General features: G+C 32.7%; 2 protein-coding genes across 2 annotated transcripts; both read right to left on the reverse strand.

The window, feature by feature from the left end:
- Window positions 1–319: 319 nt before the first annotated feature.
- On the reverse strand, window positions 320–2,677 carry Bma-pcyt-1 (Uncharacterized protein; the record flags this gene model as incomplete). Its single annotated transcript, XM_001897929.1, has 7 exons — window positions 320–472; window positions 863–1,006; window positions 1,115–1,336; window positions 1,634–1,785; window positions 1,883–1,999; window positions 2,228–2,369; window positions 2,564–2,677. 7 exons carry the CDS (start codon window positions 2,675–2,677, stop codon window positions 320–322), a joined length of 1,044 nt encoding a protein of 347 aa, XP_001897964.1.
- Window positions 2,678–6,109: 3,432 nt separating this feature from the next.
- Bm2732 (Uncharacterized protein) lies at window positions 6,110–15,941 on the reverse strand (the record flags this gene model as incomplete). The annotated part of the gene is made up of 25 exons (XM_043075181.1): window positions 6,110–6,172; window positions 6,513–6,623; window positions 6,801–6,952; window positions 7,223–7,371; window positions 7,593–7,809; window positions 8,239–8,446; window positions 8,831–9,007; window positions 9,116–9,235; window positions 9,402–9,607; window positions 10,029–10,184; window positions 10,318–10,480; window positions 10,764–10,830; window positions 11,012–11,166; window positions 11,494–11,712; window positions 12,159–12,303; window positions 12,530–12,682; window positions 12,837–12,994; window positions 13,197–13,361; window positions 13,472–13,616; window positions 13,790–13,884; window positions 14,096–14,208; window positions 14,311–14,422; window positions 14,769–15,023; window positions 15,403–15,503; window positions 15,866–15,941. The coding sequence occupies 25 exons, from the start codon at window positions 15,939–15,941 to the stop codon at window positions 6,110–6,112; spliced, it is 3,681 nt and encodes a 1,226-aa protein (XP_042931115.1).
- Between the last annotated feature and the right edge of the window lie 2,141 nt (window positions 15,942–18,082).

An 18,082-nucleotide genomic window follows, 5' to 3' on the forward strand; every position in this document is an offset into this window, starting at 1 on the left:
TATGAAATATTAATAAAATGTTTTCAATGTAAGTTTCTCTTTTTTCGTTTTTTTTTTTTAAGAATCAAGACGTTCAATTTTGCAAAGATTGGTAAGTGCTGACTATTTTCACGTTTGTTTAAACAATAATTTTTAAACTCCCATGTAAAATAAATAATGTATGGTAACATATATAAAAAATACTGCATTAATGTCTTTATGAAAGAGGCAAGAACAAATAGAATAATTAATAAGGCAATAACCTGGAAATAAGATGTGGGGATTTAAATAAAAAAAATGGCACTTCATAGACAACTAAGTATTCAGATTGCGCATTTCATTAGTACGCTTCGTTCTTGGCACTTGCAAAACTAGTTGTTGAAGACGTTTCACAGCATGAAGCTGCATCCACAGTGTCCTCTTCCGCTTGCTCTTCATACTCTAATGGAGACGGGCTACGTGAAACAAGCGTTCTCAACCTACTACCAACAATCTGCAATTTATTAAAAAGCATATGAAATGAATCAACTTTATAGTAATTAAAAATTTTTTCCAGTGCAAAAAATCATTTTTGCCAATCTTGCCAAGTTTATGCAGTCATTGTCTGAGAAATTTTTTTTTTAGAAATTTATCTAGGAAGAAAAATATTTTATGCAAACAGTTCTCATAATGCATGAAATTATTCTTTACTACTTGGTGTTTCTACCTACCTCAAAACAATTTTGTGTTTCCAGAACTGTCAGAAATACCTATCTTTAGAAACGAAGTATGAGACTTCGCTCATTTCATTTTTCACAAAAACCTGATGTCGCCACTTTTTTTTTTTTAATATCGTTCTCACCTAAACGGTTACCATTTACCAAAAAAAAAGAAGCAAACACACATTAAAACCGATTCCGCCATCTTTTTGTAATGTTTCCAAGAAACCACGAATAAAGTCATCTTTTCTGTTACGCCATGTCTTTATAACTTCCAAACTTTTTTGTTTCAGTTGGTCAACCTGATTCTGCAGCTGATAACGTCTAGCCTGCAACACCCTATTAAATGACTGAAAGAAGTCAGAAATAAGTCAAAAAAGATATTAGCACAGAGTTATAGAATAATTATTTAAAGTGATATAGTTAACACAACTTACAGCAAGAAATCCAACATTGAGATCCTTAGCTGAATAACCACGTTGCAAATTACGGCGCACATAATTGTCGTAATCACGAATTATTCGACATACAACATCACTAGTTGAAACGCCTTCCGTCCGTTGCGTCTCAATAAACATACCTTCTCGCCGAAATTTCTCGTAAAGATCTGCATCACCAGGCGCAACATATGGTATCGCGTCGTGCGCTATAAAGTCAACCTAAAATATAAAAAGTTATTCAACGAAATAGAGTGAGTGAGATGTGATTAAAGGCGTGAGAAAAAGCAACCAGTAATACAACTTATGGTAGAAAATGATAGTCAAGTAAGCAAAATAGATAGGTTATTAACTACTATACCTTTAAGTGTTAAGTACAACTTTGAAAGTTACAAGGTCAAGTTACAAACTGCGAGAATGTAGTAGAAAGGGTCAATAAGTTTAAAAGTCTAAAAGTTAAAAAAGATTCACGGAGCAGTTGAAGTAGTCAAATTACCAAAAATACTACAAGACGAATACCTTCAGGTTTTTTAGAAACTCTACAGTGCAAAACCATGGAGCATTTCTGTAGACTTCATCAACGTAACGACAATGGCGTACACCTTCATATCTCTCATTTTCAGATGTTACTGTACGGCCCTTATATTTAAGAGTTTCCGCATCACCACATACTAAATATCAGCAATAAATTAAAGAAACATATAGGTGAAAAGGAAGATTACAAAAAAGAAAAGCTAGAAAGCCTAAAAAACCACAACAGCATCATACCTCCAACAATAAGATATACATTTGGAAAAGCACATTTTGCTTGAAGTAGTTGATTGGCATGACCATAATGAAAGAGATCATAGACACCGTCAGCAAAAACACGCACGGGGCGCCCAGCTGAAAAATTCTACCGCAATTTCCACGAACTTCAAGAAAAAAGAAGATGAAATTTTGATAAACTCATAATGAAAGCATAGAATAAATTAGGCAATTTCAGCGCAATGATTTCGAATAGGTAATTTGAAGTTCTGCATACTTTTTATTTTTTCTTCCGCTTCTAAAAATTGACACAGTGAATGGAATTAAATCAGTTGTAACTTAATTTCTATTCTGCTGTTCATTTACCTTTGCCGCTCCTCGCCATTTCAAGGGTAATTTTTTGCGAATAATCAATACATGCTCGTTGCGCAATGACTTCTGGATCGTCACTATACGGTGCTGGTTTTATTAACGCCAATCTGTTTGGTGACTCAACCGTGCCGTTCCTCTAAATATTCCAGTCCACTTCAGAGAGCTTCTTAATTCACTGAGATAACTAATCTCAGTTACTTCAATATTGAAATATCAACCACAAATAGTGCAATCATCGCCTGCATAAGATGTTTCACCTCGAAGGTTACTCTCAATTATTTCTCAAAGCATCTAGATATCATAGCAATTTTTTATAAAATAATAGCTCACCTCTGCTTTTGAGCATCTGGAAGAGTTGATATTATCAATATTCCGAGTTTTGCGAAATACTTCATTGTCAGGGTCAGAAGTTTTGATAATTCGTTTTCGATATTCCGTGGACATCTAAATCCTAGAGTTTTCTACTCGATGCTAAAATATATGTTATTAATATTTCATTTATAGTGGTAATCTTGACTTTTAATAAATCATTTCGTGTATCACGAATCCAAGTAAGAGACAAAGATTAAAAAGAAATCATATTTGCACATCGACCGAACAACCTCAACTGCAGTCAGGGAACCATCAACGTAGAAAATTTTCATCTAACCTTTAATTGGGAACCATCAGCGTAGAAAATTTTCATCTAACCTTTAATTGGGAACCATCAGCGTAGAAAATTTTCATCTAACCTTTAATTCAATGGTTCTTAGTTCACTGGACAAAATCTAACCCACACGGAACATCAATACAGTATGCGAATATTCTCTACAAGACACATCCTTGTTGTTGCACCTTTATTGAAAGGAAGGAAAATACGAAATTCTGTTTTGATGTTGGGTGAGGTGATGAAGTGGAAACAAATTGAACAAAAAAGTTCGGACTTTTTTGACTGAGATTTGGTCGATGCCGCGCGAAGCAACTTTTACGCGTTTCCCTTCTAAGCGACTATGTAGTCACTCTAAAATGATGAGAAAGAAATGAAAGTTTCGATACTAAAGGAAATAATGAGGTAAAAGTTTGTTAGGAAGGAACACGGGAATTGTAAGGTGTTCAACATTTCCAAAATCGCACACAACGCCACCTTCCACATGTGAACAACAAAGCAACTGCAACGCGAAAGAGAATTGCATAGGATCGAGTGACCGACTTTCCCTCCCATATGACATTCGAATATCCGAATGTGGCACCGTAAGAAGGAAAGGTCACTGCACTGCACTTCGTATTCCTATGGTCGTGTTGTTTTATAATGGTCGCTTCATTCTCGATCGATCCGTGCACTCAAGGCATGACAGTTCTTTGTTTGTAGTTGAACCATCATTGCAGAGTTATTTGATGATTTCATAAGAATTGAAATTACTTCTCCGTTTAAAAGAAAAAAAAAGTTCTTCAAGCAATAAACTCTTCGAAATTGTTATAAACACTCCCTTCAAATACTTCCAAACAATTTACAATAAGTCCGTTGTACAATGAAGATACGGAGTTTTGGAAATCTAATGGAAGACAATGAGGTTCAAATCACTTGTCATACTTGATAAAAAGTTCTATACATTGCCACTCACTCCTGAATAAATGGGTTATTTTAAATGGCTTAATTACAAAGCAAAATATACTATCTTCAGCACTGTAGATGAGCGATGATAAAAGAAATATAAGCAGAGAATTCTATCTTTGACAAATTCCTATTATCTCATTTAAAGCAAAATTGAAAAATCTTTTTCTATATATTTCAAAACTAAAACATTTCTTTATCTACGCTTGATTCAGTGATACCCGACAATTACTAGTTCTGGCATTTCAAACAGTGACTGTCAAGGAAATCTGTGGATATGAATCTGAGTTTCCTTTTTTTCCATTACACCCCTCCAACACAGTCTATACGTACACCTGCATCATCTGACTTCGGGAACCTGACTGGTAAAAATACACATATGCGTATGATATGATAAACAAGGAATCAGATAGCAGAATCGTAAAAAATATCAAATTACTAATTTTGAAGTTAATGAAACCCTTGTGTTACTCACATATTTTATACGTTGCATGCGTGATCTCTACAAAAACAGGAACTGAATCGAATGTAACATTTAATCTTCCATTAAACTGAACAATCTCGATCTACATTCCATCGCTCGTCTCACTGACAAGACAAGTTACATGAAAAAATCCCAACTACGTTTTCTGCTGATACTGATAATTTGCAAACTGTTTCGAGTTTCGAGGACCTTTGGTCACATAATTTGTCACTTTTTCAAAATGACCTTTTTTAAAGTGAGGATTCTAGAATTAGTTTGCAAAACTTTTTACATATACATATAACACAGCTCTTTAATTCCAAAACAGAAAGTTATCAATCACACGTTTAGTCGCAGTTTGCAAGCAGGCAATGCATAAACTTTCAAACTGTTAAACCCGATACTATATATAAAGCGATTAATCGTGAGCAAGGAAGTACTGAAGAGGACAGGACAGAAGCATAAAGCAGACAACAGGAATATTACATTAGCTATCAGCTTTTACAGTTGAGAACACGGCTAAAATTGAATAGAATGTAAGCAGCAAACAAACAACGGGAAGAAAAGAAGGAAATATCACAAAAATACAGGATTGATAAAACTTTTTGACCAAAAATTATACTGTATGAGTCACTTTTCTACACATTGAAATACCAAAACCACAAAAATTTTAATTTCCTAAAATAAATGCAAAACATAATTCAAAAATTCTTTTGAAATGTTTGGAAAAAAAAAAATCAGGCAGTTTTGCTGATCTGACGTATAATCAAAATATCATATTAGCACTTTAACTGTAACGATAGAACACCTAAGCTCAGCTGATTAATACAACATATGATAAAAAATAGCACGAAATTGAAAAAAAAATATAAATTAACCGGAAATGAAAGCGTGTGAACAAATGATGCTTACTCTCATACTGTACACTGTATTATTATATTAAAATATAAAAACTACGGCGAAGCAAAAGCAATAATTTAGCCGGGAGGAACCATTCTTACATTATCGTAAAGTGAACTCCTAGAAATACATTTACCAAATCCACCAATTCTGCTCAACTTACAATAATTCATTCACTACCAAATTACATTACTTTGAAGATAATGTGATCTAACTGACACAGTCTTATTAGACTAAGACATCACAAAGACTAAATGAAGCATAATAAAAAAATGAGACGGTTAATGAATAACCATAAATTTTTTTTCTGACAAGATCAGTTTTATCTTCATATCTGTTAATAAAAGAAAAAGAATATAAAATTTCGAAAATCAAACATAAATGTTGAACCTATTTTTACATGAGTTCCACACATTCTTAAAACAAATTTGAAAAAAATTTCTCAATCTCAAGGAAGTTAAAAATTTTTTTCAGCAGATTCCACACACACACACACACAAAAAAAAAAAAAAAATAGAGACTTTTTTTTTTTTAATTTGAGAAATTGTTCGGAACTAAACGTAATGTTTTCTGATTACATAAAACGAGTTTCAACTTTTTAACTTCGGCAAAACAGTAGTATAACGCGCTAATAGGTAATGAATTCGTTCATAACAGCTGAAAAAATACTGGATTTTTGTTCTTCGAAAAGATTTCCGCATCCTTTTATCAAGTAACCAAATCTGTGATGTTGCTATGCTTGAAAAGTACCTATTTAACCATTTTTTTAAACAACCATAGAAATGCTTCAAACTTTGGGAAGCAATACTATCACTTTGGATACTTGTTTTTGCACACCAGATTTGAATTTTTTTTGGAGTGAAAATCAGTTCCATAAAGAAGCAACTAAAAGTAATTAAAGTGAAGAAAAATGGGACAACCATTAAAAATCAGGCCTCAAATCGTCGTTAACTATTCGATAAACAATCACATATTCTGGATAGGCCTGCAAAAAATGTCCCCTTTTCCAAAAAGTGATAACGGATCTCATTTTTACAGTTTATCAAATTCGTCAGAGCACTATATTAAAATGGTTATTTAGATATTGATCAGTTTCCACTGGTAAGTAATATTTTTGAAAACCATTCAAAAAATTCAATAGTAGCTTTTCAACTTCAAAAAAAAAAAAATTACAATTTTGATCACATTCTCATTCCCAAATTCCCAAAATTCAAAGTCTATTCTCATAAACCATTCTTTTTAAATGCTCGATATCTAAATTAAGACATCTCCTGAGAATACTAAGTAGTAAAATTTAACTTACAAATTATAAAAGCATTACTCACTTGCTCTCCTCTATATATGACATATTCCGGATAATTTAAACCACCTGAGCGCGGTTGCCCCATCACTGAATGATGACCAGGTGGTGAATGTGCCATTTTGTTACAGGAACTCTATAAAGAGAGATATTTCAAATTATCTGGATGAAGGACATAAAAATACTGTTAAGCAATAAGCTAGGACAAAAGAAAATAACTACTAACTAATTCAATGTATACTAGAACAATGTATGCTTATTGTTGAGTGAGTTTATTTCGGTCAAAAATTAACAAAATAAAGAACAAACCAACCTGCATAAAACATCTTCCTAACGTCACTCGACAAAGTAATAAATGTCGTACACAGATATAACAAGAACGATCACGGTGAAGACTGCATCCACTGCCTGCCATACCAAATACATACTGATTACTTTTGCTCGAATGTTCCGCAAAATAAATACCTATAGAAGTTTTTGTGTAGTATACAAACATCAAAAGGACGACCATGGTGAAGACTGCATCCAATGCCTGTTATATCAAAACAAATACAAAACATAATGCATCCGATTAGCTTTATATATATATATATATATATATATATATATATATATATATTTATTTATTTATTTATTTAAATTAGATAAAACTTGCTTTTATAATCATTAACTCTTTAAGTTAAAAATCTTTCATTTATTAGCTCTTCAAATTTAGATAAATCCTAATTAACTCACCAGCACCAAACATACCACCCATATATGAATACCTTTCATCGAAACCTTTCTGTACAATGGAATGCACAAACGGTGATCCATGATACAAAAGTTTTTCATTATGCTCACCATAATTTTCTTCCGCTATATCTCCACGACGTCTTATATACCTTTGTAAAGAACATTACTTTGAAGATTACAGCTAACTCGAGAAAACGACTACTTTAAAAAACTGGGCCTTAAGAATTTGCATTCAATAATTTTTAATTATTTATTTAGATAGTCCGACTTTATAAATCGCTACTACCGGACATCTCCAAGTATCACTTAATCTTCATTAATTTATTCTGAAAGTCCTTTAATGTCTTCCATAATGATAAAGATTTATCACCTTTCATAAATTTTTTTGTTAATAATCTTCTGTACTTCAAGCACTTCAAACTTGGTGTACATTCCACCCAAGCCAAGATCTCGGTGTGAAACAATTGTAGAATTCAATGCTTTTTCAATTTGTTGGAATACTTCATTTGAAGGCTCAATCTGTACCAACACTGTACCTATTGATACTGGTACTTGAACATTACTCGGCGAATTCCTACTTTCGTTACCTAAATAAATATTTTAGGAATTATGTAACGAATGAAATTCCTATTAGATGAAATAATTGACGTAGATTAACGTAAAGCTGAAATGAAATAAATGGTTAATAAGTAACGATCGGGATATTTCAAATCACTACGACTACGGCTATCTCAATCTCTGCTTCAGTTCTCCAAATACTCTATTAAAAAATCTGACATAATAACATAGCTGGTAGATAATCATGCTGATAATGAGCTCTGAAGAAAACAAGAAAATATATCAGTTTTTAAATAATACCGTGAGCTATCGATTACATCTTGAACCATTTTCACATATATAATAATAATATCCAAAAAAACTCATAAGGTGAATTAAAAGTTATCAAGTTGGAGAAAAAAGATTATTATTTGATTTATATTTGACCATTCATTCTAATCCACATGCATTACCCTCACTTTTCCTTATACATTTCCCAATGTTCTTAAGCAATCGAAATCGAGTCCCGAAAGCATCAATTCCGATCGCTTTCAAATCATCATGTGTCATACTGGCCAAAACATCTAATGTAATTTTTTCCTTAGCAAATAAATTCGAAAGTGAACTAAGACCAATCGATCGTAAATAGTCTTCCATAGAAAACTTTGTCTCATTTTCATTATCTTCCTAAAAGTAGAATATTATATTAAACCTTAAGAAAATCTAAAAAACAATGTTGTAAAAACGAACGCAGCGAAATTTTTTCGTATGCATTAATTAGTGTCACAATGCTTGTCAAATTCAAAATTTCCAAGCCTATTATCACACTGTTGTGTATGCTTTCCATGCTCCATCGTTTAACTGAACTCAAATATAAACTATGCGATCTAACCAAACAACTGAATTGTTTAGTCAAAAAGAAGAAATGAAACATTTTTGAATGTTTGAACCTAAACTATGAATACTAAAATACAGCATATTAAAAATACTTTTTTTACATCAAACCATGAAACGAAACCTTTAACAAAAAACTTTGAAGCTGTTACTTTTTTTTTGTTTAGAAAACATCACTTTTTCACTCCCTAAATTTGTTTCTTGTCTCGAACAATTGACCGATTGCATGTCAACAACAGCATTATCCATAATCTCCCACACAAAAGATGAAATTGGTACATCAACCGCTGATCCACTTGTTTTACGCACAACATGAACAGCTGGTAATTCTCTCAGATCAACCGGGACTGCATTCTGAACAAAACAGCTCTTCAGATAATATGGAAAGTTAATAATAACACCAATTTTCCAACAAGCTGCTACTGAACCGAATATAGGTTTTAAAAATATAAGAATGACTACCATTAATAATTCCTTTGTGTCTTCCGTAACAGTAATATCCAGTGCAGTAAAACCTTCGCTATTTTTCAGCGTAACATCTGCGCCATTATTTAGAAGTAATGAACAAATTTGGGTGCGACCCTAAAATGACTGAATCTTCTAGCACATATTACCATTGATTCGCTTCTGTCCAATGATTTCTCATGCACGATAATTTCAGTGGATCATAAAAAGCAGATCAATAATTCCATAATATTCTGAAAAAAGCCAATATAGAAATATTGGAAAATCTTTCCAACAGCATTACTTTCTGAGCTGCTTCATGCAGAGGAGTATAACCCCATTTATCTGGATGATTCACTTCGGCTCCACATTCAATTAACAAAGCGGCAATTTCCAGATGTCCAAAACTGCTCGCATTGTGCAACGGTATCAGACCACCCTTATCTTTCAAATTAACTTCTGCACCATTTTCAAGCAAAAATCGCGCAACTTCCAGATTATTATAGCCAGCTGAAGCAAACCAATGTTTGGGAAGCTATAATTTTTACAAAACAAAATTATTTGCAAAAGACGGATTTTAGGATTTAGAAAACGTATGAAAACAGTATGAAATATCTTAGGCATTACAGCTAACAAAGAAATCCAAAAAATATATATATATACCATAAAAAACATGCTTTTTCTTTTAAGTTTCCGTCTTTTGCAAATAATTTGGCCAGTGCATTTTTCATAAAAGTTTTAAAATTCACTTTGCGAAAATAATACGAGAAAGTTGCCGCAACCTCACACCTTTTTTAAGACTTAAGGATATGTATAGTTTTTTTTTTTTTTGTGTGTGTGTTGTATTATAAATTTGATCCAATCATAGTCAATTTAAAATATACAAAAAGCTAACCGGACAAAATCTAAAAACTTTTATGAAAAAATTCACCGGCCAAATGCAGCGGCGTTGAAAAACGTCCCCCAACATCGCGACAATTCACTGTTGCTGGGATAACGATTTTCCGAATTTTTTCAATATCACCATGTTTGGCTGCCTCAAGCACCGCTGCGTCACCACGCAACAAATTATATACATCTTCTGCTCCTAAATATGCAAATAAGCTGCAAATTGACATCAGAGATGAGGATATTTGAAGGTTTTCATATATCTGCAAAAACTGCTTCCTACTTTAAATTAAAAGTTCGGAAAATTACTTATGAGAATTTCGAGATAATACCTTCTCTGACAACATCCAATGGAGTTTTTCCATCACGTCCTTTGCGCTTCGGGTCAGCACCATTAATAATAAGAAGTTTACAGACGTCAAATTTCCCCTTCAAAGCAGCTTCGTGTAAAGGAGTATATCCCCATTTATCGGTGGCATTTAGATTAGCACCATGCTAAAATTCTAATAGCTTAAAAAAAAACATACGCAATCCTTGCACATCAACTCTAGTATGGAAATAAGTTCAAATTGATATGCTCATTATGCTCTTAAAATCATGCATATATAAAAACAGTGATTATCACTTCATGAAATACGATTATCAAAAGTAAAGGTCATTTTGCTATCACTGTTTTAACGACAGCTATTTGGACAATGACAAGAACTCCAAACAAAAATAAAACAACTTTAATATAAAATGCGACTTTCAAAAAAGTTAATCAATACCAGAAATTCACCTTTACAAGTAATTCTGCAACAATCAAGTGACCGTATGCGCATGCATTATGCAACGGAACCAACCAACTGGAACGCAGAATAATGAAAAGCAAGAAACTTTAAAAATCTTTTCTTTTAGCTGTTTTGGTTTACAAAAATAATTGATACTGGATGGTAACCAATATTTAGTAGTTCAATTAAATAGCTAATAAATTAACAAATCTAATAACTAATAAATTAACAAAGAAACCAAATCAGAATCCCAAACCCTGTGTCTCTTGCTTCAACATTAGCACCCTTTCTCAACAAATACTTCAGTACTTCTACTCGATTATATCCAGCAGCAAAGTGTAAGGGTGTTGATTCACGACCATTAAAATCTTTACAGTTGATAATTCTCGTTCCACAGCTTCCAATTATGTGCTGTAAAATTTCTGTGAGACTAACATATTCAAAGTTAACACAAATCCTAAAATATAACGAACTGAAACATTTCTAGAAATTTAAAAAGTGTAACATCCACATGAAATCTAAAATGAGATCCATCATCTTAAAATGTACAATTCTTATGAAAACAATGATGCAAAACAAATAACCATTTCAATTATTAGTTGAAAAAAGAGGACAAATTTATATAATTTTGATCTCGTCTCACCAAACAGAAAAAACAAAACAAATAACAACCAGCCACATAAAAAGGTATAATAGAGCACATTAACCACTTACGACAAATCAGAAAATATATCTTACCTTTATCGTGCAAAGATCACCACATCTTGCAGCATCCAATAGTACTTCTTCTGAATATCTCGCTTGTGTTTCTCGTTGTAAGACATTGTGGCATACTTTCGGTGTTTCAATTTTATTTGATACCGTATTACCTCCAGAATCACTACCACGATTTCGGCTTTCGTGACAATATTTGTAGCCTTCTCTTTGCTTATGACAATGTTTTACACTTTTGTTCCCCTTTTAAAAAAATATTTGGAAATAATTAAAACATCCTCCTAATTTGGTTTGTCGATGACGGATTATACCATCTAGAGCTGAATTATATTGACCACATATGCATAACAATCCTAATATTATCGTAGTTTTAAGAAAAAACAAAGAATCTGAACCAGCAACATAAAAGTACGATGCAATTATGATTAATTGTATAATTAACCATCTACGACTAGAAACAACTAAAACAAGTATCAGGAACAGGAAAAACGATAAAGCTAACTCCTTTTCCAATATATTCCTACAAAAAAAAAAAAAAAAAAATAAACCAGTGAACGAAGCCAAACTAGAAAATAACTCGATTAATCAATTAAGGTGAAAACAAAAAGACAACAAAAAAGTGGAAATCAGGCCTTTCAGTATAGATTTTCTTCCCTGAAATATAGATATAAAATTAGATGCTTCATTACTCTGCAGCGTTTTTGTATGACGTTTATTTTTTCTTGGCTCCAACAATTGATAAGGTCTCTAATTTCAATATTTCTTGCAACATCAGCTGCCGTTTTTTGTTCATTATCTTTCAGATCAGTTAATATGCCATAGTTTAACAGCTGTCTGAAACAAATGTCCATCACTTCACTAAAAATTTCCATTACAGCAATCACTTATTCGGATGCAAAAAACCTGCTGGATTCCTGGGAAATAGGAAAAAGTAAATATGAATATGTTTTTTTTCCCTTACTGTTTCAAATTAATAGCTTCAGAAATCTGATATAAGAAAATAGACTTATATATAAAAGAAGTTCTTATGGAAAAATAAAAAATGTAACAACTGTCTCACTTGCACAAATCAAAATCCCCTTTTTCGGCTGCAATATGGAGTGCTGTCTTACCACAGCTACTTGGTTTACTAATATTAACACCATGACTTATCAGTACTTCCAATACATCGTATGAACATAGTTTTGTTGCAATATGCAGCGCAGAAAAACCGCTGAATGTTAAACACTCAATTATTTATATCTTGATAATAGTTACATGACCTTATTTCACCAATGTGTGTTTGAAAGAAAAATCCAAAACAATTTAAAAGGTTGGCTAATACACAGTATACTACCAACAAAAAAAATTCTTTATCTAAAACTTACTCTTTGTTTAAGACATCCGTAGGACAACCGTTTTTCAAAAGTATTTCAGCAATTACTTTTCTTCTCTGATGAGCTGAGCCTGCAACTGCATGTAGTGGAGTCTCTTTCAGACAAGGATGCACATAATTAGGATCTCGTTCGGCTAGTAGGCTCTTTAACTAAAATAAACCAACTTGTGTGCAAATCAAAAAACCAATTTTAATAAACCATATATTATCCGGAACTACAAAGCCCAATGATTATGACTGAAAAAATCTTTCTTACAGCAGGACTTCAACATCTAAATTTTTTTTATCTCTACAATTCGTCACGATGTTAATTTCAAGAAGCATTTTTTCACATGATTAAAAATTTACAAACCATACGAATATCACCAATTTGTGCTGCTGCATAAATTTTATAACCAGCATATTCATGAAGTATATCTTTCTTAACATCTTCATCAGTTATATATTCGATGGGTGCCTTTGCATTGCCAGTTTTACGTGTTGGATCAGCTCCACTAGCTGCTAGTAATCTCACCACCTTGGAATAATCGAAATTTGAATTTTTAACACTCAGACAATTTGAAAAACCAAAATTCGAAGGGTAACTATACAATATTTGCTATGTCTAGGATTTAAGCATAAACAAACCTCTAGACGTCCTTTGCTTGCAGATTCATGAAGCGGTGTGAAATTCCACAAATCTTCAGCCTGTGAATCAGCACCTGCTTCCAGCAATAAATTGACCACTTCCAAATGTCCAAATGAAGACGCATTATGGAGTGGTACTAAGCCTCTAAAATAAATATAAACTTTATTCAAAGATACGAATTTCTGAAGAAGAAATGGAGTACTATTTAATAATGATTAAATTATAATATCAAATCAAAATCTTAAAAAACTTCATAAGCAGCGTATTGTTAAGACGCACAAACAAGGAATTTTATATACTTCTTAAACATAGCTTACCCAATATCTACAGCCTGAACATCAGCACCTTTTTCTAGCAAGATTTTAACTGTTCTTACTCGATTATAACCGCAAGCCAAATGCAACGGTGTTGACTGTAAGAAATGCAATACCTCGGTAAATGTGAAATTAAATTTGACTTTGCAATAAAAAAACACCAATTTTAAACTAAAATTTCGCACAGATTTTTTTTTCGAGCAGATTCTATCAAATTTCAAAAAAACTTAGACTCTAAATTGTATTTTTTCAAGAAAATACCAAAGAAGTTTCTTCGCAGTTATTTCTTCATTAATAATCAGCTCTAACCTTTCTACCAGTAACTGCATGACAGTTAATACTAAAGGGCGTTAAACAACAGAGTAAGCTTTCCTCATCTCCATTCTTTGCTGCTTCTAATAACTCGTCTTTTCTATAGTCACCTGCAAGTAGTAGAAACAAGCCTGTTTCCAAATCTTTCCATCTTCATATTTCTTAAATTTACAAGTTTCTTCAACACAACTGCACAAATTACAACATCTAACCTGTAAAAACTGCTTTAGCATCGCCATCTGCTAAATCTTGCGGTGTCTTACCATCTGAATTTTCGCTCCGCGCTGAAGCACCATGCTGCAGCAAAAGGACGCAAACATCAGCCTGATAATGAATTTCGAAGTTGTTTATTTTCGTTATACCTTATCACAAAAAAAAAAAAAAAAAAACTGCACAATGTCCCAATTTTTTCCAGAAATAAAAAAAAAAGGGACTGGAGTGTAAAACTGATGAAATGTTGTATTATATTTAAAGCTTATTAATAAGAAAAAACATTGAACTTTAATAGAACACTACCTCATATATATGCAACATTAACTGATATTATACTTCAATATACTACCTGATATTAAACATCAATATATAACATTATATAAAATTACCTAATATCAGCTTCAATACATAATACTATCTGAATAGTTCTATTCCACAATTTATTAAGGAAACATACTTTTCCCCATATAGCTGCTTCATGAAGTGGTGTAAAGCCCCAATGATCGCTAACATTTGTGTCAGCACCACTTTCTAGCAAAATTTTCACCACTTCAATATGGCCAAATGAGGATGCATTATGTAATGGAACCAAACCACTATCATCAGCCTGGCTTATGTTTGCACCAGCTGCAAGTAACGCTCGAACACAGTCTACCTTCCCAAAACCGGCTGCATAATGTAACGGCGATGAGTTGCGGTTGTTCAGATCAGGCTGAGAAAATCAGGTTACAGAAAAGATGGAATATTCCAAAAGTTACATTATATTTAAAAATGTTTTTTATTATATTTAAATAGCGGAAAACAAAACAATAACTATCTTGCTATAAAAGATTTATTTTCCACTTGTTTGATTTTCATGCTGAGTTTACCAAACAAAATTGAAATGACCTGCTACCGCTAGCTAAGGAATAATGCATCTCTGGTAATTTTATGATTGCTTTTCCAGGCGCTCTATTATTTCATCCAAAAAAAAACCATATTTGATAAAACTACTTCATACATGCATCACTTTAAGCGCCGAACTATTTCTATTACTCCTATTACTGTAAGCATTTTAGGATCACTAGTACAAACAAGAACAACTAATGTACCTGATTTACTGTTTCAGGTTTAAGCAATTGTAGTAAGATTGACAAGTCACCTTGTTTGCATGATTCAAACAGTTTTAAGCATTTTTCTTCATGATGTCGATCTGGAACAGCTAAAGATCATAACGCGGAAAATATAGAAGGAAGTATTAGCAGAACTTCCAGCTTTAGATGCGTTTATTATTGATACGAACGGCTACTACTTATTCATGAATTTCTCAATCTGCCACGATCCAAACTTTTGGCGACCAGACACTTGGGTACCAATTTACCATATTCTAGCGATTTTTTTTTTGAAATTCTACACTAGAAAAACTTCTAAAATTTCACATTAGAAGAATGGTCTAGTCTGATATTCCATGCTTCACATTTCTTGATTAGTTAATTCCAAAAGAACTTGAACATATGATATTTAAGCTGCGCAATGTATATTTAATAACAAACAATGTTGTGGAAACAATGTTACCCAGGTAGTTATTGTTCTTCGTGACTGTCGGAACTTGTGTGTACTGACGCTGTTGCTCTGCTCGTTTGGGTGTCATACAATAAACTTTAATAATCCCTTTAAATCCATGATAAATCAAAATGCCTCAAAATGCTTGACGGGAAAACCAGGAAGCAGCCAAATGCTATTCACGACTCCTAGTCTTAAAAACGTGGCTGCGTTAAAAACAGCCGACTTCAAATGTATGTTTTCTTGGCAGAAGGTGTGGGTTGGGATTCAGTTTTTGATTGAAGTCAATTTCGGGACTGTATAATACTTGCACGCGAACTCAGAAGTCATAAGTGGCCAGTGAGAATTACTTTTCCGGATATATCAGGTTTCGGATCTACTAGTTTTATACAACTTATGCATTGCCACAATTAAGACTGGATTCGAATATATGTTTCGTATTTTGCCTACCATTTTATTCATTTTATATAAAGGTAATCATAATAAACACAATTAGAGATAAATTGAAGATCCCCACGTGGTAGTTCTCTCCTTCTAGTTTTAGCAGTATTAAACAAAAAAAGGTGTAAAAAAGAAATTTGAGTTTTGGAGTTAAACTCCAATTTCCGAAATCCCAGTAGAAAAGGAATACAGATGTGGGTATTCCCACCAGACTGGAATTTATCTGTGAAAATGTCCACTTTTTAAAACCCTCGACAATAATGCCACTCCTCGACGCTTCCTACCTCGCTTGCTTCCTTTTTGCTCCAATCTAGTTTTGTATCAATTCAGGTTTAATGCTACAGTTCCGTTCCCTAGGTTTCTATACGTAGATTTATTAATCGACCGAATGGCAGTGATTATAAGCTGGTTCATTTATTTTCAATACAATAATCTGTCATTGGATACTACTTTTATGAAGTGGAGATTTTTTATGTAGTTGAATTCAAATATAGTTGCAAATACATCTAAAGTAGATGAATCATTCCATTGTGAAAGTTTTCATTGTAGAAGTATCATTTATGCAAATTATGGACAATGAAAATCAATTATGCATTCAGTACAGTGCGATTTAATGTGCTTCTCAACCAATTAAAATGGTATAAAAAAATCATAGAAATCATCTGAAGATTTCAAGCAAACCGAGAAACTTACATCACATTTAATGATGAAACTTAAGTGGTCTAAAAATGATTGGGGCTCTCAATTTGATGCTGCCTCCGCTGTTGTGAAGTATTAGTATAAAGAGACTTTGTAGGAATGTCCATTATAGATCATGTAAAGTAGACTGTTTCCGTCTCCATTCACAATTGAATAAAGCATCATGCAAAATGACATAGCGAGAAACAGGGATTCGCTTAGAGAGATTTTAAAATCACTTTTTTCTAATTTTTTATGAGTTTGAATCATCAAACCAGTATTGTCAGTGGAATGAACAACGTTTCGTCTATTGACTGATCTGGTTAATTTTAAGGCCATTTCAGAAATATCGTATCTGCAACTGTCTGATAAATATTGGGGATCTGACCGAAGTCGAATCTAATCATTTCTGTTCTTTTCGAATGATATTACTAAAGGTCTATCAATTTTCCTTCAAAGAATACTCAAGTTGTTTCTTGCATGGGTCTTACGAATCAGTTCGTAAGACCTGTATCGTTTTATGATCCTTTCGTCAACGAATTCCTTATCAACCTAATCAACATGAAGACTGTAATTCCAAGAGAAATTGACTGAATCCAGATTAATAACCCTTAATTTCAATGACAAATCAGCCGTCCTTTCTGTCAGGTTAGAGACTCTTCACACAAGTTCCAAGCGTCTTTTTTAAGCCACTTCACAGCTGGCACATTTTAAATAACTTTAAAAGTGCAGCAAATTTCGACGCAAACACTCCCTGTGTCATTGTGAATACATCATAAAGGCTGTTGTAAAATCTGCAATCGTTCATTTGACGTATCATTTATATAAGAAAAATAGAATTATATGAAATAAAATGTTTATGAAACTACAGCAATATTGATGCATAAATAAATGTGAAGGGAAGGAAACGCGTGTAAGAAAATAACGGAATTAATGCAATGTGCATTCTTTTAAATTTAATCATACACTGAAATCCAAGTAAGTAAAATAACCTACAATAAAAAGTTAAAAATATAATTTATACGAGAAAACACCCAACCACAATAACTTTTATGCATAACAATCTGTCTCTACGAGCATGTTACTACAATAAACCCCATCTTATTAGTG

This window comes from Brugia malayi (genome assembly GCF_000002995.4).
Source record: "Brugia malayi strain FR3 genome assembly, contig: Bm_v4_ChrX_scaffold_001, whole genome shotgun sequence".
Taxonomy (NCBI): Eukaryota; Metazoa; Nematoda; class Chromadorea; order Rhabditida; family Onchocercidae; genus Brugia; species Brugia malayi.